The 26071-nt window shown below is 52.6% G+C and overlaps 5 protein-coding genes across 53 annotated transcripts in view; 2 read left to right on the forward strand and 3 right to left on the reverse strand.

Annotated features, from left to right (window-relative positions):
- Bag6 (BAG cochaperone 6) overlaps positions 1-9529 on the reverse strand; it is a 12717-nt gene extending 3188 nt beyond the window's left edge. For 2 of the 43 annotated variants that reach the window (XM_087598441.1, XM_087598422.1), the window contains exons 1-15: positions 9268-9529; positions 8495-8615; positions 6296-6413; positions 5660-5856; positions 5367-5420; positions 5132-5206; positions 3984-4222; positions 3468-3597; positions 2532-2729; positions 2098-2350; positions 1781-1858; positions 1560-1667; positions 1326-1438; positions 1155-1239; positions 477-820 (exon numbers count right to left, since the gene is read on the reverse strand). In XM_087598441.1, coding sequence (XP_087454567.1) covers positions 477-820; positions 1155-1239; positions 1326-1438; positions 1560-1667; positions 1781-1858; positions 2098-2350; positions 2532-2729; positions 3468-3597; positions 3984-4222; positions 5132-5206; positions 5367-5420; positions 5660-5856; positions 6296-6413; positions 8495-8602 — 2100 coding nt within the window. In that variant the 5' untranslated portion in view covers positions 8603-8615; positions 9268-9529. 43 annotated transcript variants of the gene reach the window in all.
- Positions 9530-11796: 2267 nt separating this feature from the next.
- Positions 11797-14267, forward strand: Apom (apolipoprotein M). Its single transcript, NM_019373.2, is given in 6 exon segments — positions 11797-11988; positions 12248-12402; positions 12669-12748; positions 13051-13149; positions 13335-13433; positions 14132-14267. Coding segments are annotated over 6 exon segments (573 nt in total). The 5' UTR covers positions 11797-11874; the 3' UTR covers positions 14158-14267.
- A 136-nt stretch (positions 14268-14403) lies between these two features.
- Positions 14404-16730, reverse strand: G4 (protein). The gene is given in 3 exon segments (NM_001003975.3): positions 14404-16169; positions 16307-16447; positions 16644-16730. A coding segment is annotated over 1 exon segment (882 nt). The 5' UTR covers positions 15972-16169; positions 16307-16447; positions 16644-16730; the 3' UTR covers positions 14404-15089.
- A 1418-nt stretch (positions 16731-18148) lies between these two features.
- Positions 18149-21320, reverse strand: Gpank1 (G patch domain and ankyrin repeats 1). 4 transcript variants are annotated; one of them, XM_087598095.1, is made up of 4 exons: positions 21018-21320; positions 20386-20546; positions 19314-19923; positions 18154-18758 (listed from the first exon to the last, which is right to left on the reverse strand). In XM_087598095.1, exons 3-4 carry the CDS (start codon positions 19919-19921, stop codon positions 18314-18316), a joined length of 1053 nt encoding a protein of 350 aa, XP_087454221.1. In that variant the 5' UTR covers positions 19922-19923; positions 20386-20546; positions 21018-21320; the 3' UTR covers positions 18154-18313.
- On the forward strand, positions 20767-25855 carry Csnk2b (casein kinase 2 beta). 4 transcript variants are annotated; one of them, XM_087598384.1, is made up of 7 exons: positions 20767-21022; positions 22284-22366; positions 22946-23048; positions 23894-24009; positions 24356-24431; positions 24568-24757; positions 25628-25852. In XM_087598384.1, the coding sequence occupies exons 1-7, from the start codon at positions 20974-20976 to the stop codon at positions 25716-25718; spliced, it is 708 nt and encodes a 235-aa protein (XP_087454510.1). In that variant the 5' UTR covers positions 20767-20973; the 3' UTR covers positions 25719-25852.
- Positions 25856-26071: the final 216 nt, after the last annotated feature.

The raw sequence follows: 26071 nt of genomic DNA on the forward strand, positions 1-26071 counted from the left end.
CAAGACCACGGGGTCAAGAATATAACACTGCACTGTGGACACAAAACAGCAGGCATGTAGGAAGGTGAGAGAGCTAGGTTCTGATGCTGACTTTAAAAACAAACAAAGACCTAGTTTACTCCTGTATTTACTGTGTATGGGCGTTTTGCCTTCCTGTGTCTGTGAAATGTATATGCCTGGTTCCCACAGGGACCAGAAGAGGGTGTTGAATCCCCTGGAATTGGGGTTACAGATGGCTGTGGACCACTATGTGGGTGCTAAGAATCAAACCCAGGTCCTCTGCAAGAGCAGCAAGAGCCAGTTCTAACCTCAGCTCCTTAGGACATGAATGGACAAGTCACACCAGAGCCGTGACAGCGCTGGCTGTTGGCTCAGCAGAATCATCTCTAAGAGCCGTCCCTCAGCAGCCACAGGATGACAACTGAATGCTACTGTTCTACTGGTCTGGAGACAAAAAGGATGGTACAGCCACTCACCTGCAAAAACTCAGTCATGCCCTGGAGAAAAGCAGGAACTCCAGGCACTGCCACAGTGATGGTGGGAGAAGCCAGGCTTGGGCCCCCAGCCCCTGGCCCTGCAGGCCCCAGCAGATTTCCCAGGAGCTGAGAGAACTGAAGATCAGCCGCAGAGGGCTGAGGAGGTGGAGGCTGGGCGGGACCCCCAGGAGCAGGGCCGGCTGTGGTGGCTGTGTTGGTAGTGCCAGCACTAGCTGAAGCAGTGGCTGGAGCTGGGGCCGGAGCTGGGGCTGGGGCCGGGGCCTGTGCCTGTGCCGTAGCCGGAGCTGAAGCAGAAGCCGGAGCCATTCCTGGAGTCCCCTGAGCTGTCAGGAACCAAGAAGAGTACAATGTTAACAAGCGCCACATTCTAGCTGCCTCGTTCCCGTCGCGTCTTTACAGCAGGAGAACAAAGACTAATATTTTATAGGGTCTAGGGGTAACCAGTGAGCAGGACAGGGAGGGCCACCAAGGACAGCTGCCTAAGTGCTCCTTTGCCCAGGCTAACTTACAAGTTAAGTTTATAGGCTAGGATGTTCTTGAACTCAGTTTTCCTCTAGTCCCAGCCTCCCAGGCGCTGGGTTAAATAAAGCATGCACCGTCATACTCAGTGGCAGCTGGAGATACCTGACGTTTGAGCTAGGGAAGGACAGGACTCACCCACAAGAACAGGCTGCATGAGAAGTTGCCCCACAAGGCCGCTCACCATCTGGGCCAATGAAGTGTTTGTACCCAGCCCAGCACCCTGCTGGGGGACAAGAGGATTCAGTCTTGTCCTTCCAACAATCCACCAGGATTTCCCCACTGGTACTTCCCCCAACCCTTACTCACTAGAGCTCCAGAGACTGGAGGGCCCCCAGGATGGGAAGGCCGAGCCTGTGGAGGAGTGGGTCGGGCAATCACCACCCGAGTTGGTGCTGTTGGGAAGCCGGGCACCTGCTGTCCTGTGTGTAGCAAAAAGAGAGACCAAAGAGAGCTGAGGGTTCAGTCCTTACCTTCCAGCAGACAATTCCCACCACCATGAACTATGCCCCACCTCCCAGTCCTCCCCTTCCAGGTCATTACCTGCGGCCGCGGAGGCAACAGCTGCCACCATGGCCTGATGAGTGATCTGGTGGGCGACGGCGTGCATGAACTCAGGGGGCAGGGAGGGCAGCTGGATGAGGGTGGAGCCTGGGGGGTGGGTCTGATGTAACCTTGAACCTGGACCCCTTCAGCCCACCCACTCAGCCCTACCCCTTTGTCTACCCGGAGCTCTCGGCCTACACTGATAACCTCGTTCTTACCCAGGCTCTGTCCATGACCAGGAGGTCCCAGGGGGCCAGTGGGAGCACTGGGCACACCTCCAGGCTGTGCTCCGGAGTCTGAGCAAGGAAGACGGAAAAATGTGGCAATGTAAGGCCGAACCAAGGTTTGGCTTTTTCCTCTTGTTCCACCCACCCTTCATGCCTCCAAAACCCTGCCCTTTCCCCACGGCAACAGGAGGCTGAGTTCCCTTCACATAACCCAAGGCCAAAACACCTCCCTCATGCCCCTCCCACACAGCACTGGCCTTCTCTCCCTGCTCCTGCAGCTCTTTTCTGCCAGTAACGTCCTCACTCACCTTGAATGTTCATGTGCATCATGACCACAGGTTCCACACTCTGGTGAGAAATCCGGATGACCCGTGGATGGCTGGTGGCTGGTGGTGGTGCTGGCCCTGGTGGGGGAGCTCCTTCCGTTGATGAATCAACAGTGGCAGAAGATGGAGGAAGGGATGAGGCCTGGCCAGAACCTGGGGATGCTGCCTCTGCACCGGGAGCTGGTGGAGGCCGAGCCCCATTGCCTGTCATGGTCACAGTAGTCCCCACATTGATCTGGATGAGATGGACGGACAGAAAGATGTGAGAAACACATCTCTGCCTGGAGAGTCACCTGTAAAGACTACAGCTTCATCACCACAGCTTTTCCCCAGCTTCTTGCTCAATAGCCTCCTAGCCATGTGGGTCACCCTCCTGTCCCACATCCAGATCTCCCTCCAGTCAGGCTTACACCCACCTGAATGGGAATGGCTGCCTGCTGGAGCACCATGGGAGTCGTGTAGTGAGACATAGGCCGTACCACATGCAGGTGCCGTGGGGGTGCACAGGCTAGATTACAGCGCAGATCAGACAATGCCACGAAAGTGTTGCCCAGTAGCCGCAGGCTCTCCCCCACCAAGTTAATCAACCTCTGGTCCTCTTCTCGGCCCTCATGCTGTGCCCAGGTCAAACCCAGAAAAGCATGAAGTTAAGAACAAGGTTGATTGCCTTCTGAGACTATGCCATGTCCCCTGCCTTCAGAAGCTTCTGTATGAACCAAAGCTTTTCCAGGAAAAATTTCAAATAAATTCTATTCAGTACACATATGGAATTTCCTATAAAACATGCCAAAGGTTAAGCAACCACCTGCAACTCTTTCCCTTCTCTACATTTCCTAATGTGTGTGAAGGACACGGCGGACACACAGACTGTCTGTCACCAGCCCCATCACAGGAGGACGCTCTCCTACCAAGGATGATTCTGTGCTAATACTGAGGACAGTGAAGGACTCTGCATCTCAACCTGCAGCTTTGGATACTAGGAGAGGAAAGCCATTAGAAGGCTTACATTGGGGGCTGGAGAGATGGCTCAGTGGTTAAGAGTGCTGACTGCTAGGGGCTGGGGATTTAGCTCAGTGGTAGAGCGCTTACCTAGGAAGCGCAAGGCCCTGGGTTCGGTCCCCAGCTCCGAAAAAAAGAACCAAAAAAAAAAAAAAAAAAAAAAAAAAAAAAAAAGAGTGCTGACTGCTCTTCCAGAGGACCTGAGTTCAAATCTCAGCAACCACATGGTGGCTCACAACCATCTGTAATGGGACCTGGTGCCCCCCCCCCCCCCCACTTCTGGTGCAACTCAAGACAGCTACAGAGTTCTCATATACATAAAATAAATCTTTTAATAAAAAAAGAAGGCTCACATTGTTATTGTAGTCTGTAGTGGCAGCAGCACCCAGGACCTCACAGTAGCGCTGCAGGAAGGGCTGAAGACGGCGTTGCAAGCGCTGAAGCTCCTGGAGCACCTCCACGTGCTCTGCAGGGGAAGGGTGGCTGTGGAGACACCAGGGCACTGAGTGGAGGCTGTCCTCAGAGACCCTACCATCCCCAAGGATTCCCTCTGCTCTCCTAAGAGCATCCAAGAACAGAAAGCAAAGTGCTCCCCTCCCCCAGCATAGTCCTGTGCAGAGGAGGCAAAGGAGCTCACACCCAGACGAGGCCTCTGCAAAACCACACTCCGGGGGCATCCAAGATCTCGCCTCTGCTAGACTGCCAGTCCTAACCGCCTTTATCTACATTAGCTGACCTCTGACCCCACAATATACAACTACAATACCCTCCCCTAGCAACCACTCTCCTCTCCTCACAGCCTTCCTCGCCTTGCACTAAACCATGACCAACCTCCCTCCAAGTCCCCAAGGGCTCCCTGTATCTCTCACTTGGGTGCATTTGTCTCTGGTGCGGGTGCTGGGCCTGCTGGAGCTGGGCCAGAGGGTGGAAGCTCTGGAGTCTGGGTTGGGGGACGTTCCTCCATTTCTTCTGACTCCATGGGCTCTCGAGGAGGAGCTTCACTTTCGACTGGCTCTGATGTTTGTGAGTTCAAAGCTACTGTCTCTGAGGCCACAGTCGGAGTCTGCGGGGGTGGCTGACTGGCCTGTGCTTGGGTTCCCCCTCGACACTGAGGGTGGAAGAAGAGTCAGACACCAGAGCAGAGTAATATTACTGTGCTGAGGTTTATGCAGACGAAGAGTCAGGGTGGAGATGGCTCCCCCGAAGCAGGGATATGCATTCCCACCACTGGCAGAAACTCGATGCGCAGTTAATATCTACAATGCTTACAGAGTAAGGAAATGCTCTCCTAGATTCCACAGAGAGGAAACAGTCACAGGTTGCAGCCACAACACAAATGACAGAAGTAGAACACCGCTAAACTGAACACACAACTTCAGTCCCAGCAGTCAGGAGGCAGAGGCAAGCGGATCTTTGTGGGTTTAAGGCCAGCCTCATCTACAGAGTGAGTTCCTGGACAGCCAGGGCTACAGAGAAACCCTGCCTCAAAACCAAACCAATCAACCACCAACCAACCAACCAACCAAATAAACAAAAAAAGGAAGGAAATTTGAAAATTGCAGCATGCAGTCACCCATGATCCCTCACACCTATACTCACAGCACTTTGAGAAGAGGCACTAGGGGGCACACTGTGAGTTCAAGGACAGCCCAGGATAGTGTAAGTAAAAAAAGGGGTGGTGGTGGCTACTTCAAGTGATGGACATCTATGACATCATCTGGCAAGTCTGAAATGAACGCTTCACACAGCAGGGGTCGGAAGGATTGGCAGCAGCACAGAGCAGTGGCACACCCTGTAAGTCACTTGAGAAGCTGAAGCGAGCAGGCTGGAGTAATGAGACAGCCTCACAAAGATCCTATCTCTGCCTAGGAGAGCTACAGAGAAAACCCCAGACTAGGAAGGCAGCAGACTCCTACAGCCAATGTGGACATTGCCAGGAATGTTCTTACTGCAAGACCGTGAGAGGAGAGGGGAGGAACACAGAATAAACTCTAGCCTACCAGACTTGCCCACTCACCTCCATCCGGGACAGTAAGGTCTGTATATCCCTAATCATGTGCTGAGCCATCACCAGCCGTACCCGGGGCTCACTCTATAAGACAAGAAGGATGTTCACGACAAGTCTGAGAGAAAGTCTCAAGCTCCACAACATACTAAGCCAGTTCCCAGGCATGTCCTCAACCAGGCCCTCCCCCACCTCATGGCCTCCTTCTCCCAGATCCCCTTCCCTGGCCCTCCCAGGCCCTCACTACCTGAATTGGGGCCTGTTCCATGTTGATGTGAACGTCCACAGCAGAGCCGTCACTCTGCGGAAAGGGTAAGGGAAGTTGCTCTGGGAGAAGCCACACACTAAGCTTCACACTGCCAATTCCTTCCTATAGCCCTACCCTCCTTTCTTCAAAATCTGAGGCCAGTATAGGTCAGTGCTTGCCAAACCCAACACAATCTCTCAAGACGCCTATCTTCCGAGCTCCCTGCAGCTGCCACGACCAAAGCTACTCTTCCCAACAAAACCCTCCCACGCACGTAAGAAACACAGGCTCACAGGAAGATTGAAGGTTCCAACCATGACATAACTGTTGGCATTCCGGTCATGACCAGAGGCCCCAGGGCCCCGAGTGCCAGGCAGGGGGCCCCCACCATGAGTAGCTGAGGCAGAGCCTGTCCCAGAAGATGCTCCAGAAGGTAGCTGAGTCTGAGGAGGAGCCCGTTCCACCAGGTGGATAACCTTTCCCCCAACATCTGCAGAGTAAGAGATACACAGCAATCCTTCTAAGTACATAAAACGGAGTCCCCTGGACAGCAGCCTGACCCTCAGCAGCCCCAGCCCTTACTGTGGTCCTGACCTCAGCAGCCCCCAACTCTTACTGTAGTTTTTTTTTTTTTTTTTTTTTTTACTATTCATTTATTTTATGTATGTGAGTACACTATAGCTGTTTTCAGACACACCAGAAGAGGACATCAGATCCCACTACAGATGGTTGTGAGCCACCATGTGGTTGCTGGGATTTGAACTTAGGACCTCTGGAAGAGCAGTCAGTGCTCTTAACCACTGAGCCATCTTTCCAGCCCCTTATTATAGTCCTGGACCTCAGCAGCCCCCAGCCCTTACTGTAGTCCTGGACCTCAGCAGCCCCCAGCCCTTACTGTAGTCCTGGACCTCAGCAGCCCCAGCCCTTACTGTAGTCCTGGAGCTTCTTGTCATCTTGTAGAACCCGGCCCTGGTAGATGAGCCGCTGTTTCTCGGAAGGGATGCTGACAGAGGCAGCTATGTGTTCCTTAAACTCCTTTACATTCATCTGAAAGGAGAGCCACGCACTGATATCAGAAAGTGAGAGAAGGCATGAAGAGGGGCACACCTGACTTCAGAAGCCGAAGTCAAAGTCAGTCTCACTAGCCAACTCTAGCAACAGGCCAATGTCTATTGAGTTCAAAAAAAAAAAAAAGAAAGAAAAAAGGGTCAGGCTGGAGAAATGGCTCAGTGGCTAAGCGCTCATACTGACCTTGTAGAGGACTCCAGCACCCGACACTGGGCAGCGGCTCACTGGTAAATACAGCTCTAGGAGACCCAGTGCCTCTGGCTTCTATGAGCATCTGTACCCAAAGGCAGAGGTACACATCCCCCACACCAACACACAATTACAAGTAAGTGGGACACGGTGGTGTAGGCCTCTGAGAGGCAGAGGCATGTGAATCTCTTGTCAGTTTGAGGCCAGCCTGGTTTACATAGTGAGTTCTACAATAGCCAAGGCGATGTAGAGAGACTGTCTTAAATTTATTAAAAAAAAATAGCAACAACAGTAAATAAATAAAACTAAATCTTATAAACAAGAAGCCAAATAGCTCTCTCTCCCTTTCTCCTCTGTGGCTCACTATCTAGAGATAGTCGTGGTCCTTTTCTAAATTAAAACAATAGCAGGAGTTCATGGCTGTAATCTCAAGGCTAAATGCAGATAGGCACTGTAGCAGAAAGCCTCTAATCTCAAGGAAGCAGAGGCAGATGGATCTGACTGTGAGGCTAGCCATGACTACAGAATAAAACCCTGACTTAAAACACAAAACGATGGGCTAGAGACATAGCTCAGGGTTGCTCTTCTCTTGAACAGGACCAGAGCTCAATTCCTAGCACCCACATAGTAGTTTACAGTCATCCGTAACACAATAGGGACTACAATTTCCTAACTTCCACATGAGGAGAAGGCCACAGGTTGCAGGATTTGATATGTTCTTCTGACTTTCTTAGGCATCAAGTGCACACAAGGCACACATATATATTTCCAGACAAACATATTGCAATACAAATTATTATAATCTGTATTGCAAATACCAATACAAATATTTCCATTCACATATAAAATAAAAACAAATAAGATTTTTTAAAGGAATTGAAAATACACACATCCCAAAAGAACCATCACCACCAATGGTAAGTAATACAGGGGTTTGGAACCAGGTTCTGGAAAGGTAACTAATGAAGAAGGTCAGAAAAGAACACATGGTTCTATACAATTCAGTAGTAAGTACTCTATGCTAAGCCCAAGGTTCAAGGCCCAGTAGAACCACACACCCACACACACCCACACACCCACACACAAATAAATGTTCTAAGACATTTAACTATGTAAGACCCTACTTTACCAAAAAAAAAAAAAAAAAAGACGAAGCCAAGGCAGATGTGGTAATCTACAATCCCATAATCCTCTATCACAGTGTGTATAATCCTAGCACATAGACAGTAAAGGCGAAATGGTCAGAGGCAAAGGCAGTCCCACTATGTGTCCCCACCTCCCAGAAAGACACATCAACCCTTGGTAACAGGCAGAATTAACTATCACACATATCTACTCACAAAATCTACGTGGCTTTTTAAATATCTGCTTTAGAAAACCACGAAAATGACCTGCGCATGATGGTGTCTCAAAGAATTATGCAGGAAAAACAAAAGATAAACGTGGCCACACTGAACTTAGCTCAAGACTCAAATTATGCCTCAACTATTGGCGATTCTACTTCACCGTGTATGGAAGCAGGTTTCTGTAACCTATAAAAAAGAATAGACACACCATACTGGTCTGAGGTCCCCCTGTGTTGTGTCTGGTCCCAAAGGCCAGAGCCATGCCTGTCCCTTTGGGCTGGAGGTCTGCACAGAATAGGTATAGAGTTCTCCTCTGTACCTCCCACTTCTGAGTTCTGTCAAGGTGAGGACAGGCTAAACAAAATCTGCCTCAATCAACGGTAACCACACCTCCCAGCTCAATAGGAACGTCAGATGTCCTACAGAGTAAGGGACAAAAGGGTCAATGACAAGAAAATCAGGCTCATCCTTCACAAGACAAACGAGCAAAAGGGGTGTCATCTCTACAAAGTACTGGTGTCTCACCTGGGCCCCCACAATAAAAGTCCGAGTCTGAGAGTCCAGGGTCTTCACCAGTACCTCCAGGCTGTCAGGCTCCTCCATAGCGGTACTGGTACTATCACTCGGCTCCATGGCCGACAGCTCTCTAAGGAAGAACGAGGAAGGGGGGGGGGATGGTTCGCTGTCGGTCGCGCTGTATTTTATACACCCGGAAGCCTCTCTGGACCCAATCTCCGCCCCAATCCCTTGAAAGTTTCACATACACAAGCACATATATTCATCCTCCTCCTCCTCATCCCCCCTTTTTGATTCGGGGGCACAGGAATAGAAACACAAAGGGTATGAGATCGACGGCATAGGGAGATGAAGGACGAGAGGTGGGAGGGGCTCTACAATGCCAATCACAATAGGGAGAGCCAGTTGGGCTAGGAATCGGGGAAGCAAGCACGAGACCGATCAGAGACCAGTGTCATCACCGGTCGCGACCGAGCAAGCGCCCGAGAGATCGGGAAATCCTAGGACAACGCGAGGGGGTGGGGGGAGGGTCGCGCTAGACTCGGCAGAGAAAGTAGCTTCGCGCACGCGCGCCACCACAATCGAACCCGCCTAAATCACCACAGACCCAAGACCACCGACACTCACGGGAGGCTGGATGGGCTCGCTGACCGCCCCCTCCTTCCGCCTCCGTCTTTCGTCGGTATTCCAGCAACACGACTTAACCAACACGCGGCCAAACACATACAAACACATACACAGCCCACCACCCTGTGGCTCCGCCCCCGACTTCCCCACGGTACCGTCACTTCCGGTCTCCCCCAACCTGGCACCAAGGGCCACTTCCGTTTCCCCGATAGTATTTGGGGATCTCGAGGCGGTACTTCCGGCTCCCCCAGTCTCCCCCGATTTACTTTCGTGGGGCACGATGAGAAAGTCCACAGCCCCGAGCAGTGAGTTTCTGGGGGGCGAGACGGGCCGGGGCCGGCCTAGATGGGAGGGAGCCGACCACCCGGAGGAGCCGCCGCCGCCGCCGTCGCCCGGGGGACCGCACTGCGCCTGCGTGAACCGCGTACGCGTGCGCACACTTTAAGTATTTCCCCGCCCCCCCCCTCCGGCTGTGTGCGTTTCTTCCCTGCTCGCGCCGTTGTGCTACCCGACCGGGTGTCTACTGTAAACGCCTGAAGAAAAATTACTGGGTGGAATGCTGCACCTTCCTGGGGAAAAGAGTCTGGGATTTCTGCGTATTGCACCTCGTTAATCAACGTTCCTATCTTGACGGACATAGAAATTTACAGGCACAATTCTAACTACCCAAACCTCTGCAAGACCTCAGGTCCTCCCGTCATTCCTGCTCTTCCGGAAGCCACTCTTTTCCGTGGACGGCTTGGGGCGTTCCGCGGGCTGTATTTGCTTGTGCTCAAGTTTAGTTCCTGGCGGGATTAGGGTAGTTGGACGTTTTGCAGACTTTGGCCGTCCTATTGGTCTTTGATTGAGAGCACTATGGGAGTGCCATATTTAAGGATAACTAAGCATACTGCTTTTTAGGAGCTTTTTTAAAGAAACGAAAGAAAAAAAACGGATGCCTTAGGGATCGGATTGAAAGACAAGGACAAGATTTTTGAGAAAGGAGATTGAAAGGCCAGCCACCGAGGGAGTTAGTTGAACAGGGTGGGACGGTTGTTTCTCTACATTCTTCCCCACTTATTCTTAGATGCCAATACTGATGAGAGTTCCAGTAAGCATTGTATATTGAGACTTTTATATGCTGTTTCAGTGTTAACTCTGAATTGCCCGGAACCCATAAAGACAATGTACCCCACACCACCACCCAGGGCAGGGTCGTGTGTCACTGTACTAGACTGTATTTACGTTTTGAGGTTTTTTTTTCCTCCGAGACAGGATTTCACTATGTAGATCTAGATGTCCTGTAACTCACAGAGATCCACCTGCTGGGATAAAAGAACTTAAATATTTTTTAAAATGCTTTTCTGGGGGGTGGCTGTATGGCCTTCGTCTGTCACAGCACAGCGCAGGTGTGGAGATCTGAGGGAAAATGTGCTCTTTCACTGCGGGGACCTGGGGATCAAAGTCAGGTCCTCTAGCTTGGCTTGCCATCCGCCAAGCACCATCACTGCTGGGACACTTCCCTAGACACACATTTAGTATTTTATTATAAAGATTTCAGGGGCTGGAGAGATGGCTCAGCGGTTAAGAGCACTGAGTGCTCTCCCAGAGGTCCTGAGTTCAAATCCCAGCAACCATATGGTGGCTCACAACCATCTGTAATAGGATCTGATGCCCTCTTCTGGTGTGTCTGAAGATAGCTACAGTGTACTCATACACATAAAATAAAATAATAAATCTTTAAAAATCACTACCAGAAGTTGCACCGATAACAGACGGATATTTGCTTCAGACTTGATGTAACATGATCTCATTTAATCCCCTGAGACTAATGGGTTGCCCATCCCAGAGATGGGGGTAAAAAAGAAATGGAAATTAATACAATTGTCCCAAGAGACTAGATTGTTGTTACCACTGAGTTTGCTTGGTATGCATAAGTTCCCACATCTAAGAGTCGAGTTAAGGGTTAGACCCACTCTTAATACTAGGGTTACACTTCTTAACCATTACAGTCTAATAGAATGTCTTCACTACTACCAAAGTCTGAATAAATGCGAACCCATTTGTCAGTGAGCTTTCCCCTCCTGTGTTCTTACTACTTCCCCTACCTACTATCAGATCACAAGAGAAATTCAAGCTGGGCGAAGTAGCACAGCCTTTAATCCTAGCAGTTGAGAGACAAAGGCAGGCAGATTTCTATGCGTCCAGCTGGCTTACATAGTGAATCCCAGGACAACCAAAGCTATATGGTGAAACAGGCCCTGGAGACTGGCTGGTGCCTGTTCTAACATTATCAGCTTGCAGTGCAGTAGATTGTTTGCGAAGCAAAGCTGTTTTCCGGTTTTTTTTTTTTTTCTTTAAATGTCCTCCAGGATTAGCTAGTTCCTGGCAAACAACTCAGATTCCAAACTTGCCAAGTGAATGAATGAAAGACCTAATCCGGTCACTCCTCTTCAGTGCTTCCCATCACAGCAGAGCTCCAATCAGATACAGTTTGGAAGACTCCAGGTTTCTACTGTAGGGTTCAGTTTTCCTCCTGAGTCCCTGGTTGTGCCAGGGTATATTGTAGAGTGGTTGCATCCAGAAGGAGTGGGGGGGGGGTAGGCCCCAATGCCATAGTTAATCTAGGCTTGGGTTGGAAAACAAAGTTGAAGTTACTTATTAGCAGGTTAAAGGGTCAAGGGTCGAGGAAGGGGGCTGGAGGCAGAGCAGACTGGGCAGCCAGCAGAGAACAGTTAAGGTAGAGGTCCCCAGAACCGCACAGCGCCAGGTCTCCTCCCAAGATGTTCCACCAAGTCTGGGCAGCGCTGCTCTATCTCTACGGCCTTCTCTTTAACTCCATGAATCAGTGCCCTGAGCACAGTCAACTAACGACGCTGGGAATGGACGACAAAGAGGTACGGACTGAGGGAAAGCCTATAATGGAAGCTGAAAGTCTTCGGTTGGTGGGCAGCTCAGGAGGAAAGCATGCTGGGTAAGGAAGGGAGGAAGAGGGTGTGTGGAATACACTGGTGGCTCCTCATTGCAAACAACGAAGGCCACCAGTACTGCTAGCCCCCCCCCCCCAGCCTTGCTCTGCTGACGGATGGGGATGTTGGATGGATTTTGCGATGCACCCAGTAACTCATCCTTTCCCTTCCTTCATTGCCTCTCTAGACCCCAGAGCCCCACCTGGGCCTGTGGTACTTTATCGCTGGAGCGGCTCCCACCATGGAAGAGTTGGCAACTTTTGACCAGGTAGACAATATTGTCTTCAACATGGCCGCCGGCTCTGCCCCAAGGCAGCTCCAGCTTCGCGCTACCATTCGCACGTGAGTGACAGAGGCACCACTGGGTGTGTTCTCTGCCCCGACTGTGAACAGTCACCCCACCCAAAGTCAGGCTCCATCATTCTCAGCCCACTGAATTCCACAGCATCACAGGTCGCTTCCTGGAGACAGAATGGGCCTAGCTGTCTCTTGGTGGCTCGAAACCCAAAGAGCTAGGGCATGGGGAGGAGAGAAGATGGAATAAAGTTGTTACTGTGGGGCTGGAATGACACTCAAATCTTCCTATCTTGACACTGCCACCTCTGCAGGAAAAACGGGGTCTGTGTGCCCCGGAAATGGACGTACCACTTGACTGAAGGGAAAGGAAACACGGAACTCAGAACTGAAGGTTGGTTCCACCAGACCTCCCCTCACCTCCCTGAGCTGTTTCCCCCTCAGAATTGGGGCTTGAACCTAGGACCTCCTGCATGCTAGGGAAGCCATCACTGAATGTTTTATTTTGAGACTGGGCTTCACTAAGTTGCCCTGATTGTTGTTGAGCTCACCCAGAGCATTTGATGTGGACAGGCCTTGAATGAGAAACCCTCCTGCCTCAGCTTCCTGGGCAGCTGGAATCATGCTCCTCACTAGAAGGCCTGATTCAGTGGGTTTACACCTGTCCTCATCATGATCCTCTCCTGATCCCAACAGGGCGCCCAGACATGAAAACAGACCTCTTCTCCATCTCATGCCCAGGAGGAATCATGCTGAAAGAGACGGGGCAGGGGTACCAGCGTTTCCTCCTCTACAGTGAGTGGGGATACAAGGCAGCAAATGTCTGAGGGAAACTGGAAGGCTAAAGAGCCTCCCTAGATGGGACTCTTTGACCTCCTTTCAGGACAGGGTGGGCACTTCAGCAGGTCTTCTGGGAACTGGGAAAGGCAGGGCTGAGAAGCAGGAACATTGACTGGCTTGCATGTTCCCTGTCCTTCCAGACCGATCGCCACACCCTCCAGAGGAGTGTGTGGAGGAATTCCAGTCTCTGACATCCTGCTTGGACTTCAAAGCCTTTTTAGTGACTCCCAGGAATCAAGGTGAGAGGCTGAAGTCTCCCGGAAGAGGTCTGGGAGTCACCAAGTCTTCTGTGGGTAAAGAGCTGTGTGAGATGTTGGCAAAGGCCACAGCCACAGGCAGACATTATCAGAGTGGGCACGCCGGCCCCTCTAATTCTCATGGGCCAGAATGGCTCCAGGACTTGTGTGGAGTCAGGAATATTGATTGGTGCACAGTTGCAGGCAGGTGGCAGAGGTGGAAGAATGACCACAGGTTGGTTTGAAGCCAGCCTGGTATACAAGTGAGTTTCAGGACAGCCAGGACTACATATAGTGAGGTTGTCTCTCAAAAATAAAAATGAAAAGAGGAGAAAGACAGGTTTCTGAGATTTTAGAGCAGCAGTCCTCAACCTTCCTAACACTGGGACCCTTTAATACAGTTCCTCATTTGTATGGTCACCCCACCACCACCATAAAACTACTTCATTGCTACTTCGTAACTGTAATTTTGCTACTTTTATGAATCCTGTAAATGTAGGGTATCTGGTGCATAACCCTTGTGAAAGGGTTGTTTGATCCCATCCCAAAGGGGTCATGACCCACAGTTGGAGAACCACTGCTTTAGATGAAGGGAGGAGAGAGCCAGATATAACGAGGAAGGGTCTCCTCCCTACTCCAGTACCAACAGCACTCCTCCCCTGGACTTCCACCCTCTTACTCTCTCCCTCCTCCCACCACAGAGGCCTGCCCACTGTCCAGCAAGTGACCCGTGACTCCACCTGTGTCCTGGACAGGCACGATAGGAGCTGAGCTCTGAGGGGAGAAGCCGGCGACTCTCGCTCCCTCTCATGGATAATAAAGATGAATTGTCAATCCTCCTTGTCTCCTGGGTTTTATCTGCAGTTGCCAAAGACATTTCTCCATTTTGATCCTTCCCTCCCCCACATCGACACCTGCACCACCTCAACCCCCCCACCCCCCAGCTGTCCAGCATCAGGAAGGACACTGAGCGGAACCTGTCATGTCGGACTGGTGTATTTAGGATGTGTGTAGTGTGGCACATTTATTGCAAGTCCCTAGCCTGAGTGGAGAGGGCAGACACTGTGCTTCCCCCAGTGCCTGTCAGAGCTGCCCGTCTGTCATGTTGGCCTTCATGCCGACCCAGCCCGCAGCAGCCCTGTTTCTTCCGGCTCCCACCGAGCATCAGACCCTCCCTTCAGCGGGTACCACAGCACCCGCAGCTCCTTCTCCCTCACGGCTTCACTCTCCTCTACATGGGTCTGGTCCTAAGATACAAGGGACTCCACATATCTCTCCATCGTCTCTAACACAGAGATCTCTGCCCTGCCTCTGGCCCCGTTCACCTCTGGGCTTGGAAAGGACCCTGTGGCATCCATTCTCCACGGTTGCTTTTATTCTATTTTGCTTTTTAAAAGTGGAGGTGGAAATTTAAAAAAAAAAAAACTGTGGGAAAATGTAAAAGCAAGAAATAACAACAGCTGGTGACTTCAATGGTGATGCTCCACTGTCCATGTCTGGCCACCCTAGACAGTCCTGTCTGTCACATGTGTGACAGGAGATCCTGTGCCTGAGTTTCCTCCCCATCCCTGAGATCACTGTGCTTACAATCTGGGTTTCCCCACCTTCCTCCTAAAGGCCACCCCACTATCTTTACCCTTTGCTCCCACCATCTGCCAGTCACAACGCCCTTCCTGGACCTTCTGTCTGCTCCTTGGCCTCCTTCCCCTGCCCCTCACTCTCCCAGTCAGCGGTCTCCTCATCCTCAACAGGTTCCCGGAGGCTGACAGCCAGCACTAGGGCCTGCAACAGGCCAAAGAGGCAGGCAAAATGCAGGGGGTGGGCAGTAAGCAGGCTCAGCACAGCATGGAGCCCGTGTAGGGCAGCCAGGAAACACAGTAGCCCGTGTAGCCAGAGGCCCACAGGTCCCCGAAGGCCCAAAGCATCCAAGATGGCTCGGAGTGGCCTCGAGCACAGAGCCAGCAAGGCTGAGGCAAGCAGCTCCAGCAGGTGCAGGGTCAAGTTGGTAGAGATCTGCAGATACTCCTCTGGGTCCTGCAGGTAATGTGAGGGAGCCCCTGGTTCCCCCCGGAGCCACCGCAGCAGCTTCTGACGTCGACCAGGTTTCTCCAGTAGGGCTTCTGGCCCAGTGGTGCCTAACCTCCCTTGGGGGGACACTCCGAGGTTCTTCATGCCACCTGAATCCACAGGATCCAAGTCCAGTTTGGGAACGGCTCCTCCAGTCTCCAGTCTTGCAGACTCTTGAATGGCAGAAGCAGCCTTGTCCTTCTTGAGGGAATCCATTCTTTTACTCCCCAGCTGATACACTCTGGTGTCCCTGCTAGACTCTGGAGCAGCCTGGGGGGGCCTCCGTGTTCCTGAATCCTTGGTCTTCAGAGGTCCCACATCTCCCATGGTCTCTGGAGCACTGTCCCAGTCACTCCCTGAGTTCTCCGGGGAGCTGTCCACCCATCTGGGTTCTGGGGCAGGCAAGTCAGTCTTTGTTGATTTCTTTCGACCCCAAGGTCGCGGCAGCCAGCCACCAAGCCGTCGAAGGAACATAATTGAGGAACTGTGTGCAATGAGCTCCCCAAATCTGTGACCGCTTCCTGACTCTGCTTAAGACTCTCAGGATCTCCCCCGAAGCCAGAATCAGTTCCGGTTCAGAAGAGGTATCTGCTTGGTGATGTCGTCCTACTCTGAATTCAGAAAGGACTCACACAGCCCCAAGCGTGGTAAATGGTCAGCTTCCGTGTCAGTCTAGGGGAAAAGAAATCCATTTGCCACCCCACACACTTAACAAGACTTCTAGGGCCCAATAAGGCCAGGGTCACCCCCACAGTGTTCTGTGCTTTCAGATTTCCTTCCCAGCAGTCAGTACCCCAAGTTTCACTCACCAAGACCACATCCCAACGTGCCCCAGAAAGGGGAGAGGTGGTGCTCCATTGAAGAAGGAAAGAAGTGGTGGCCCAGGGGTCCTTCGGTCCTGGATTTGAGGAACCGTAAACCGCGGGAGCTCAAGGAACAGGAGGAAGTGTCTGTTGAGAGGAAGACATCGGGATGGAAGTGTCCAGCGAACTCTAGTCAGTTACATGCATCCCCTTAACTTAGGAATCTATCGTTCCACAAAGTGGCCCTACTGTCCCGTGAGGGCGCAGCTGAGACGCGGCCTCCGCAAGGTCAGAACAGAGATGTCCTTGGAGATCGCAGTCGCAAGACACAGTGCAGGCCTACCTGGGAGACCCAGGCGTCGGGGTGCTACGCGCAGGGAGTAGCTGTAGGGCCCAGCGTCCGGGGAGCGGCCTCCCGGAGTCGTGAGAGCCCGGAAGCAGCTGTACTGGGTCGGGAGGGACCAGCGGAGGCGGAGCTCTGCAACCAGAGAGGCGGACCCGACAGAGCGACCTCCCCAAAAGCCCCCGCGATTCAGTAGCGCAGGCGTAGAGAGAGGACCACCTAAGGCCAGACCCTGAGTATGAACCTGGGACCTGCTGTTCACCTCCCAGAGCCCCCCACCGCTGACACTGGTTAGGTACTCCAGCCCTTGGTTTGGGATTTTTTGTTTTGTTTTTCAGTGTAACCTTGGCTATCCTGGAATTAGCTCTGTAGACCAGGTTGGCATCCAACTCAGAGATCTGCCTGCCTCTTGCCTCCTTGAGACTAAAGGCGCGCTCCACCACCGCCCGGCTTTGTTTGTTCGTTCTTTTAAGGGCAGGTTCCCTATATATGTAGCTCAGTAAAGGCTTGGACATATATAGCCCAGGCTAGCTTTGAGTCGATCCTTTAGCCTCTGCTTCCCTTATGTTAGGACTCTAGCTGCTCTGTGGTTCTTCCCTACAAGCCCTGCCATTCCTTCATTTCTCACCTGTGACTTCTTGTAGTGCTGGTCCAGAAAGGTAAATAACAGAAGCCACACATGACTTAAGCAGCTACCCTTTGGCCTTCCAGACAGGGATTTGAATGCTTTTATGTTCCTAGCTCTCCCGTTTAAGCATCCCAAGGGAGTGGGGGGGGGGGGGTGCCAAGTATGGGAGAGAAATGTAGAAAAGTATATCAGGGAGTGAAATGGGAATCTTAGGGCTGCCTTAAGCCTTGGAATTGCAACTCAGTAAGCAGATATGAAGCCCTAGGTTACATGCCCCATACAGGTAAAGTCACATGGGTTTTACCTGAGTTTGAGGCCAGGCTGGTCTACATAGAGAGATTGTGTCTGGGGGGCGGGAGGGAGTGGGGTCATCTTCATCTGGGAGGTCAGAGCTCTGGTGGCAGCTAGCCCTGGGGCTTTCAACTTCCCTCCCACCAGCTGTTACATTTCATCACAGCTGGCTTCCTCACAGAGTTCCAGGGCTTGCAGTGTTTTTAACACATAGCACACCTGGGTTATGACACACTACAGAGATAATTCCAGGATAGTCACCGACTTGACTGGATTGGCCTAGACTCACACTCAGAGGGGAGTTTTGCACAAGTGGGGCAATTTCTAGTTCAGAGAGGGTTTCAAGAAGCGGGTAGAATGTGGCCAGCGGGACTAAGGGCTCTTTTGTCATCTGGAGAGCTTGTCCTTTTGGCTCAGGTGAGACTTCCAAGTGACTCTCAGATTAGTTCCAATTCCCTGCTATATCATTCAAGAGAGTAAACACGAGGGTTGGGGATTTAGCTCAGTGGTAGAGTGCTTGCCTAGCAAGCGCAAGGCCCTGGGTTCGATCCCCAGCTCCGAAAAAAAGAAAAAAGAAAAAAAAAAAGAGAGTAAACACGACACAGGGAGGGAAGTTTATTTATCTCCCAACTCTCAACCCTTTTCTCTAAAAGCAGAGCCCGGTAGCCAAGGCCTAAGGGTCTGGAAGCCCAAGTGTCCAAGTCAGAGGCCCACACCCAGCCAGTGACAGACGAGGGCCAGTCTGTGTCAGTCAGAACTCGAGGTTCATGTATAGTCTTAGATCTCGCTCCCAGGCCCGGTCCTTCTCTTCTCGCCTTCTGTTCTCCCTCTGACTCAGCGTGCCGACTCGAGGAACTCTCTCTTTCCCAGACACAGCCCGGGTATCCCGAGCTGCAAAGTGTGTGACCCGGGGTTGGGTCGGGGATCTATAGCCCAGTCCTTCCTGGTCCCTCTTGAGGACAGTGGGAATAGGGTTGGCACGGCCTTCACCCCGGGGTCCTAGCCCCATTCCTGGTTCCCAGCCACCCCTCAGCAGTAGTCTGAAGCCAGGACTGGAAGTGGGTACCCCAAGGGGAAGGCTGGAGGGCTGGGGTCTCTTAGACAGTGACAGCAGGTGAGCAGTAGATGTGCGGTGGTTGGAGTCTTCAAAGTAGGCACCACAGTCCTCACAGAACTGGGAGGAGGAGGGGGGTGATCTGCAGAGAAAGAAATAAGTTATAGGGGAGGAAGTTGTTCAGGCACCAGGCAGAGCACCTTATGCCTTTCTCCTGATTTCAGCAGCACCTTTTTTGATTGTATCTTGTCTTGGGACCCCAGGGTCTTCCCAGTGTTAGGCAGGCGCTCTAACCAAGCTACGCCATCTCCTCTCCCTTTGTCCAGAAGGGACAACTTGGAATATGTTGGGTAGGTCTCAAGCTCTCAGGAGTAGCGAGTGGTGCTGATACTCAGAAAGTGCATACTAGCAGCAAGCACCGTCCACACTTTCCACACTGACCTGCTGCATCTAAACAGCCCTTTGAGAGAGAGTCTTATCCTCAGTTCAGACAAGGACTGAGATTCCCAGACTTTAGGCTGGCTCTGCAAATAAATGGAACCCAGATTCAAACGCACAAAGGCCACGTCTATTACCGCTCTAAGACTGAACTACTGGAAGATGAATGGCCCCTACTAGCTGCTGTGCGGCCCTTGGTAGGAGGTGTCCAGGAAAGAACACAATAAAGATGGGGCATGAGCAAAGGCTCCCTCCTCACCGGTTCTGGTCCTCGGGGCTCCTTGTCTCCCCACGACTCTCTCTGACCATGCGGGCTACCTCAGGGAAGCCTGCTTCTTCTGCCAGCTGAGCCGCGTCTCTGCCTCCCAGTTCACAGACTCCTACCCAGGCAGCCCCTCGGCCCAGGAGATAGCGCACGGCAGCGCCCTGGCCCGCTCGAGCAGCACACATCAAGGGAGTCCACCAGAAGGCGTCACGAGCATTGATATTCCCTCCAGCTCCCCCTGCCTCTTGGGGTTCCAGCAGCCTCCGGAGTTCTGTCAGATCCCCATTCTGGGCTGCCATCAGGATCCACTGGGTCACCCTGTCTTCATCCTCAAGTGCTCTTCCTTGTCTCGGGACCCCTGTTGCTACAGGCTCCCTTGCGGTGGTTCTTCTTCTCTTCCTCTTTCTCTCCCTGGTCGGTTCGGCTCTCCGGGGCTTAGGGGAACAACTCTCCTCTGCAATTAGAGCCTCATAGAAAGCCCGGGCTGCGGCCCCATCCAGGACAGGCTCTGGTTTCTCGGGCTGTGCTTGCTGTTGACCATCTTTCCAGAGGTCACTGGAGTCGGTGGCTGGAGTGAATGTGATGAGGGATGGCTTGGACATGGCTGTGGGAAAAGTGAGAAAATGAAGACCAGGCAAGGCAGGAGGATGTGCCAAGCAAGCCTACCTTTCAGGTAGCTCTTGTGAAGACCAGCACCACCTCCAGGGGCCCGTTGGGATAAGAAAGCAGCCTACAACTAAAATGGACCTTCCATCCCCACACTGACTTCATACCTAGGATTCTGTAGAGCCCAGGGCTCATGGATAAAATGTAACCCAGGAATAACTGATCCTGCCACAATGTTAATATAATTTCAGGAGGGCATGGTAGATACCTATGTCTCTGGGTAGAATGCTCGCCCCGAATTTGAGAATTCTAGGTTCTATCTCTAACACAGAAAAGAAAAAGGATAACAGGAAAAATATTCCACAAGACAGCTGTCTAGGGGTCCTGCGTTCAACTCCCAATTTCCTACAAAAATGCCAGGCTCTCTCTGAAATCATTTTTCCTGTCCTCTAACACATACCGTTTGAAAATATCAGTTCAGCCTTTTAAATCTTGCTCGATCTTATCTAGGGGGGGTCTCCTTTTCCCAGATAAAAAACAGGCGTGACATTATTCCGGAAGCTTTCGGGGAAAGACGCTGCACTGTCATTTCCGTACCGCAAAATGGCGCTCTCATAATCTCTAAGAGTTGATACAATCAGAGCTACAGGGAGCCATGACGCATGCGCACCAGCAACAACAACAAAACACCCACAAGGTTCAGTTTCCCGCGCTGGAACCTTTCCAAGCATCCGTGTAAAGCATCGCGTGCCCAGGAGCGCGAGGACCCAAGGGGGAACCTGTCGGTTGGGGTCCTGCTTTTACATAACGCCCCCACAATGCTCTTCGCCACCCTCGCCCTGGTCCCTCCCGCACCAAGCTCCTTTCCTGGAGCTGGGAGGCCACCCTCTGCGTTCAGAAAGACTCTGAGGACACAGAGGGGGAGACCTGTGGAATGCCGAGGAGCTGTGAGATGAAGTAACATCACGGCACCCCTCACCACTACTCTGAGCAGGGTTTGAAGAACAGTTAGGGTCCGCAGCAGGACGCTCCATCAAGCTCTGAGGAAATGGAGAAGTACAAAGGGACGAGCGGCAGAATGGCTGGCCCCACCTCAGGTTAGCGCGCAGGGCGGTCTAGATTCTCACGCCGTATGCACAGCTCAGCGCGTCCTAAGCACACCCGACCTAAGTCCCTCACCACACCTCTGCGCATGCCGGAGCCCGAGCGCGCTCTGTCGCGGGCCTGGCAGGAGAGCCAGGGTCCAGTGGGTTGGCCTGGCACGGGGAAGAGGGAGAAAAACTAAAGCGCAACGCCGAGAGAGCACCGTAGGGATGACAATCACCCCGGGCGCTAGCCCCGTAGTCTAGCCAGCCTTCTAAGACTATATTTCCCAGGCTTCCTGGTCGAGAAGACTCCGTGCTAGGCTTCCGCTTCCGGTGGCGCTCCGTTCGCCCCGCCCCCGGGCGGCTTCCTCTAGGGCCTCGCGGCCCTAGAGTCATGCGCGGGTCCTCCTGGGATTGGTAGTTTGCCTTCCCTTCATTTCGTCAGTTTCTCTCTCCTGACGGGACTACATCTCCCGGCGTCCACGGAGGTAGGGGGGCGGTCCTTGGCGCCTGCGCGTTGCTCTCTTCTCCCCCCCAACCCCTAAACCCTCACCAGTTTCCAGTCCCCCCCTCCCCACTTCGTCTGCCGCGGCCCGGTCGGCTTTCTGCGCTGTAGCGGTCTCTGCCGTTCCTTGGAAGCACAGCTCCCCTTCCCCGCCCCAGTCCCAGTCCCCGTCCGGCCGGTGAGTGTGGGGTTGTCTGCGCCGAGTCGCCGGTCCCTGGGCGCGGCACTCGGGTCGGTGCTCCTCGATGTGGGGGCGACGAAGGAAGTGACCGGGTCGGTAGCCGAAGGAGGTCGGGGGGCCTGGGGAGAGGAGGCGGCTTGTGGGGACGCTCGTGAGTCCACGGAAGTGTGGTGCCCTCGCCAACCCTGCGAGGGCAGGAGAGGCCGGTTCTGTTGGGTAAAATGAACTTCGGGAGCCTTGGGACAGGCGCCAGGAATATGCAGGCACCTGCGGTGGTGGGGAGCCCGAGCCGAGGGCCCTGTCGCGGCTGACATGGAGGGGAGAGGGGCCTGGCCGTGAGGAGCGTCAGGGACGGGGGTAACACTAACAGACCAGGACCTGTCATTTTCTGGAAAGTAGCGGAACTCGTTCTCAGCACACTGTAAGGGGGGCCGAGCTAAAGGAGAGGAGCTTGGAGATGCTTCAGAGGCCGGGATCCTTTAAGCCCGGCTGGACTCGGATTCATCCGTCGTTGTGGAGAACGTGTGGGAGGAGGGAAGAGACCAGAAACAGCTTGGTCTCCACTTACTTAGGCTCTTCTTTCTCAGCGGACATAAAGATGAGTAGCTCTGAGGAGGTGTCCTGGATTTCCTGGTTCTGTGGGCTCCGTGGTAATGAATTCTTCTGTGAGGTGAGTTTAGGTCGGCCAACTCCACATGCCCTCGATGTTTGATTTTACGTCGTTTGAGAGCAGATTTCGATCGAGCTCACTATGCAGGCTAGACTGGCCTTGAACTCCTGGCAATCCTACCGCCGCCTCCTGAGTGCTAGTATTGTGAGGGTTTGTCAATATGCATGGCTAACAGAGGTGTCTCTGGTGACCATTAGGGCAGTTAAAACCTCTCATGTCAAAGTTGTGTAACGTGCAAAGCACGGTGTGCTAAGGTAGAAAATTATAAATACCTTTCAGAAACTAAACTACTTGACCTTCATGATTCCGAGGTCTTCAGCTCAGGAGTCTGCTGTCCCCAAGAAGAGGGCACATGCAATTTGTAAAATGAGGGACAGAAGCTGAATAATGTCTTTGTGTGCTGGATCTGGTTTGCCTTAAAGAAAAGAGCTGCAGTTTTTATGAAACTTGAGTACTTCTGCAGAACTGGGACTAGGAAACAAGAGAGGTGGCTTGGCTGAGGAAAGACTATCTCCTGGGCCCAGGTGGGAAGATGACGGGCCTTTCTATACTGGTTTGAACCCCTTGACTCCCCTGTAGGTGGATGAAGACTACATCCAGGACAAATTTAATCTTACTGGACTCAATGAGCAGGTGCCTCACTATCGACAAGCCCTAGACATGATCTTGGACCTGGAACCTGGTAACTAACGTGTGTCCTGGGTTGTTGCTGACTGTGAGGTTGGTGATAGAGTGCACTTGTGGGTGCTTTGTTTCCGTTCTCTTCTGCTCTCTGCTTGCTTGCTTCTTGAATTTGTTGATGTTGGGGTTTTTTTGTTTGTTTGTTTGTTTTGTTTTGTTTTGTTTTTTTGTTTTTTTGTTTTTTTTTTTTTGCGGGGAGAGGGGTAGTGGAGACAGGATTTTCCTGGGTAGCCTTGTCAGTCCTAGAACTCAGTCTGTAGACCAGGCTGTCCTCGAACTCACAGAGATCTGTCTGCCTCTGCCTCCTGAGTGCTGGAATCACAGACTAGCTTGCTTCTTGAATTTCTAAATTTCCTTTTGATTCTCGCTTGCTCCTGTGTTTCCTCCCCCACCTCTAGCCCCTCCATTCATAACCCAAACTGGACTTTACCACGTGCTGTCCTGCCCTAGCTTTCCATGCTGGAGAGAGGCACACAGCAGTGCTTAACTTCTCCGCTGTTTTGATTCCTTGCCTGGTCTTGATGCTCTCTGAAAGCAGCTCGGCTGTTTTGTAATAGTGATTTCCTCTTGGGCCTGGTGTGCTGCCTCTTTCCCTCTGCTGCCCTCGAGGGCCACCTCTGTGGTTGTGTGTTTACATTTACTTACTGTGGAAGGAGAGAGGGACTTAGGCAGAGACTAAGGCATACAGAGAGGCTGCGCTGAGGGTCTTGACCTTGTAGAGGAGTCAGGAGCCCAGGTTTCTGGGTCAGATGCATGGATGGTGGGTAGGGCGAGCTTAGGAACAGGTACTGCAGGTAAGGTAGGGTTACCTAGGGAAGCTAAACAAGTGGCCGCCCCACATTTCAGATGAAGAGCTGGAAGACAACCCCAACCAGAGTGACTTGATTGAGCAGGCGGCCGAGATGCTCTATGGGTTGATCCACGCCCGCTACATCCTCACCAACCGGGGCATTGCACAAATGGTGAGGCTCTGCTCCTGCTACTTCTACAGGAGGGGAAGGGTGCATGAGTCAGAGGCTGGGGAAGAGGAGAGAGGGAGATGCCCAGGGCAGGGCCACTGAGGGTCCCATTGAAGGTGGTGTTTTCAGGAAGGGAGATGAAACCAGAAAAAGGAGTTTGCAGGGGACACATGGCAAACAGCCCTGTGCTCTGCAGCCGGCCCCACGAAGGAAAAGCACCTGAGGGGTTGGAGGGCCTGTCTCCACAGAAGGGGCTTCTAGTCAGACTCGGGAGGCGTGGGGGAACCGGGAGTGCGTTGAGATTGCCTACGCACTCACCGACCACTCCCTTCTGTTTTATACATGCCAGTTGGAAAAGTACCAGCAAGGAGACTTTGGCTACTGTCCTCGAGTATACTGTGAGAACCAGCCGATGCTTCCCATCGGTGAGTGTTTATGGGAGGAGGGCACTCTCTGGCCGTCCTGCAAGAAGCTGGCTTGGTGTACACAGTGCCTGAGTCCTGTGGGAGGCTGGGGAGAGTTGGGGACTCCTGGTCTGCATTCTGGCTTTCTATCTCCCAGGCCTTTCGGACATCCCAGGAGAGGCCATGGTGAAGCTCTACTGCCCCAAGTGCATGGACGTGTACACACCCAAGTCCTCTAGGCACCACCACACGGATGGCGCATACTTCGGCACTGGTTTCCCTCACATGCTCTTCATGGTGCATCCCGAGTACCGGCCCAAGCGGCCGGCCAACCAGTTTGTGCCCAGGTGGGAGCAGAGACAGTCACAGAGGCTCAGAGCCACCCGAGGACTGGAGAGAGTTGAGAACAAGCATGGCTTTTCTTTAGGCCTGCCCATTCCAAAGTCAGGGTTCTTCCTGCTAGCGATGGGGAAGTCACGTGATTGCTCGGGTGTCCCTTATCTGTGAACCAGGGATGCTAGTTTTACCTCCCTAGCAACATTCTTAGGTGTGTGGCACTTGACTGTCTAAACCGTGGCTGTGGCTGTTGCCGTCTTGGGTGTTCAGCCTTTTCCCCCACGTCCTCGGGCGTTGTGGTAGCATGGCTTATCATCCTGGACCTTATTTTTACTGTATGCGGGAAGGAAGGGTTCCATCCTGTACAGGTACTGATCTTGTAGCTTCTTAAATGTGAGACTTCAAGTGTGGGTTGTGGGTTTAACCCAGCGTAACTGCTGAGCTCTCTCCCTCAGCTGTACTTTTACTATGGCTCTTTGGTTGGTTTGGCAGAGGTGTCAGGGGCGCAGGGGGTGTCTGGCAGGGTCTTTGTTGGCTAAGATGACCTCGAGCTGTAATGAGACAGGCCAGTACCTAGCCTGGAATTTTAATTTTAGTGGATGTTTAGGGCACATTGTTTAAGCTGGGTATGGTTGCACACTGGGAGGCAGCGGCAGGCAGATCTCTGGGTTCGAGGCCAAGACTCTGTTAGACATGGGACCCCTGTCTTGAAAAACAAGCTCCTCCCCAATGAGAGAAAGAGGCAGAGTTCATGTATTCATGTGCGAGGAAATTGTCCTGTTGAGAAGATATGAGGAGGAGGCTGGAGTAGAGGTGGGTGACCACCGCTGGCAGGGCCAGCAGAGAGCTTACCGTGCTCCCTCTCTGACCTCCCCCACCAGGCTCTACGGTTTCAAGATCCATCCAATGGCCTACCAGCTGCAGCTCCAAGCCGCCAGCAACTTCAAGAGCCCAGTCAAGACGATTCGCTGAGTGCCCTCCCACCTCCTCTGCCTGTGACACCACCGTCCCTCCGCTGCCACCCTTTCAGGAAGTCTATGGTTTTTAGTTTAAATTAAAGGAATTGTTACTGTGGTGGGGATATGAAATAAAGGAAGAGAAGGCTATGAGCTTGTCTCCTGCTGCGTGCTGCGAGGGAAGGGCTGAGGAACGGAAGGGGCGGCTGCTGGACTCCAGGGACCGCGAGGTCTGGTCTGTCCTCCCTAGGTTGGGTCGGGTCAAGTACCAGACTGAGAAGAAAAGGTTTCAAAGGCTGGAGAAGACCTGCTCCCTTTGGGCTCTGGCTGTGTCTGCTGTAGGGGCTTCATGGGAAGTTCCCTCAGCTG

This window comes from Rattus norvegicus, chromosome 20 (assembly GCF_021556685.1).
Source record: "Rattus norvegicus strain SHRSP/BbbUtx chromosome 20, alternate assembly SHRSP_T2T, whole genome shotgun sequence".
NCBI classification, from domain to species: Eukaryota; Metazoa; Chordata; class Mammalia; order Rodentia; family Muridae; genus Rattus; species Rattus norvegicus.

Coding starts and splice junctions, on each gene's coding strand:
- Gpank1 (XM_087598093.1), bottom strand. CDS start 20,656: ATGCTTGGAAAGGTTCCAGCGCGGGAAACTGAACCTT. Junction 19,924..20,619: donor AGCGCGGGAAACTGAACCTT/GTGGGTGTTTTG, acceptor CTTTTCCCACAG/CCATGTCCAAGCCATCCCTC. Junction 18,759..19,313: donor AGCCCCGAGGACCAGAACCG/GTGAGGAGGGAG, acceptor CTTTCTCTGCAG/ATCACCCCCCTCCTCCTCCC.
- Csnk2b (XM_087598384.1), top strand. CDS start 20,974: ATGGAGAAGTACAAAGGGACGAGCGGCAGAATGGCTGGCCCCACCTCA. Junction 21,023..22,283: donor AATGGCTGGCCCCACCTCAG/GTTAGCGCGCAG, acceptor CTTCTTTCTCAG/CGGACATAAAGATGAGTAGC. Junction 23,049..23,893: donor GATCTTGGACCTGGAACCTG/GTAACTAACGTG, acceptor CCCACATTTCAG/ATGAAGAGCTGGAAGACAAC.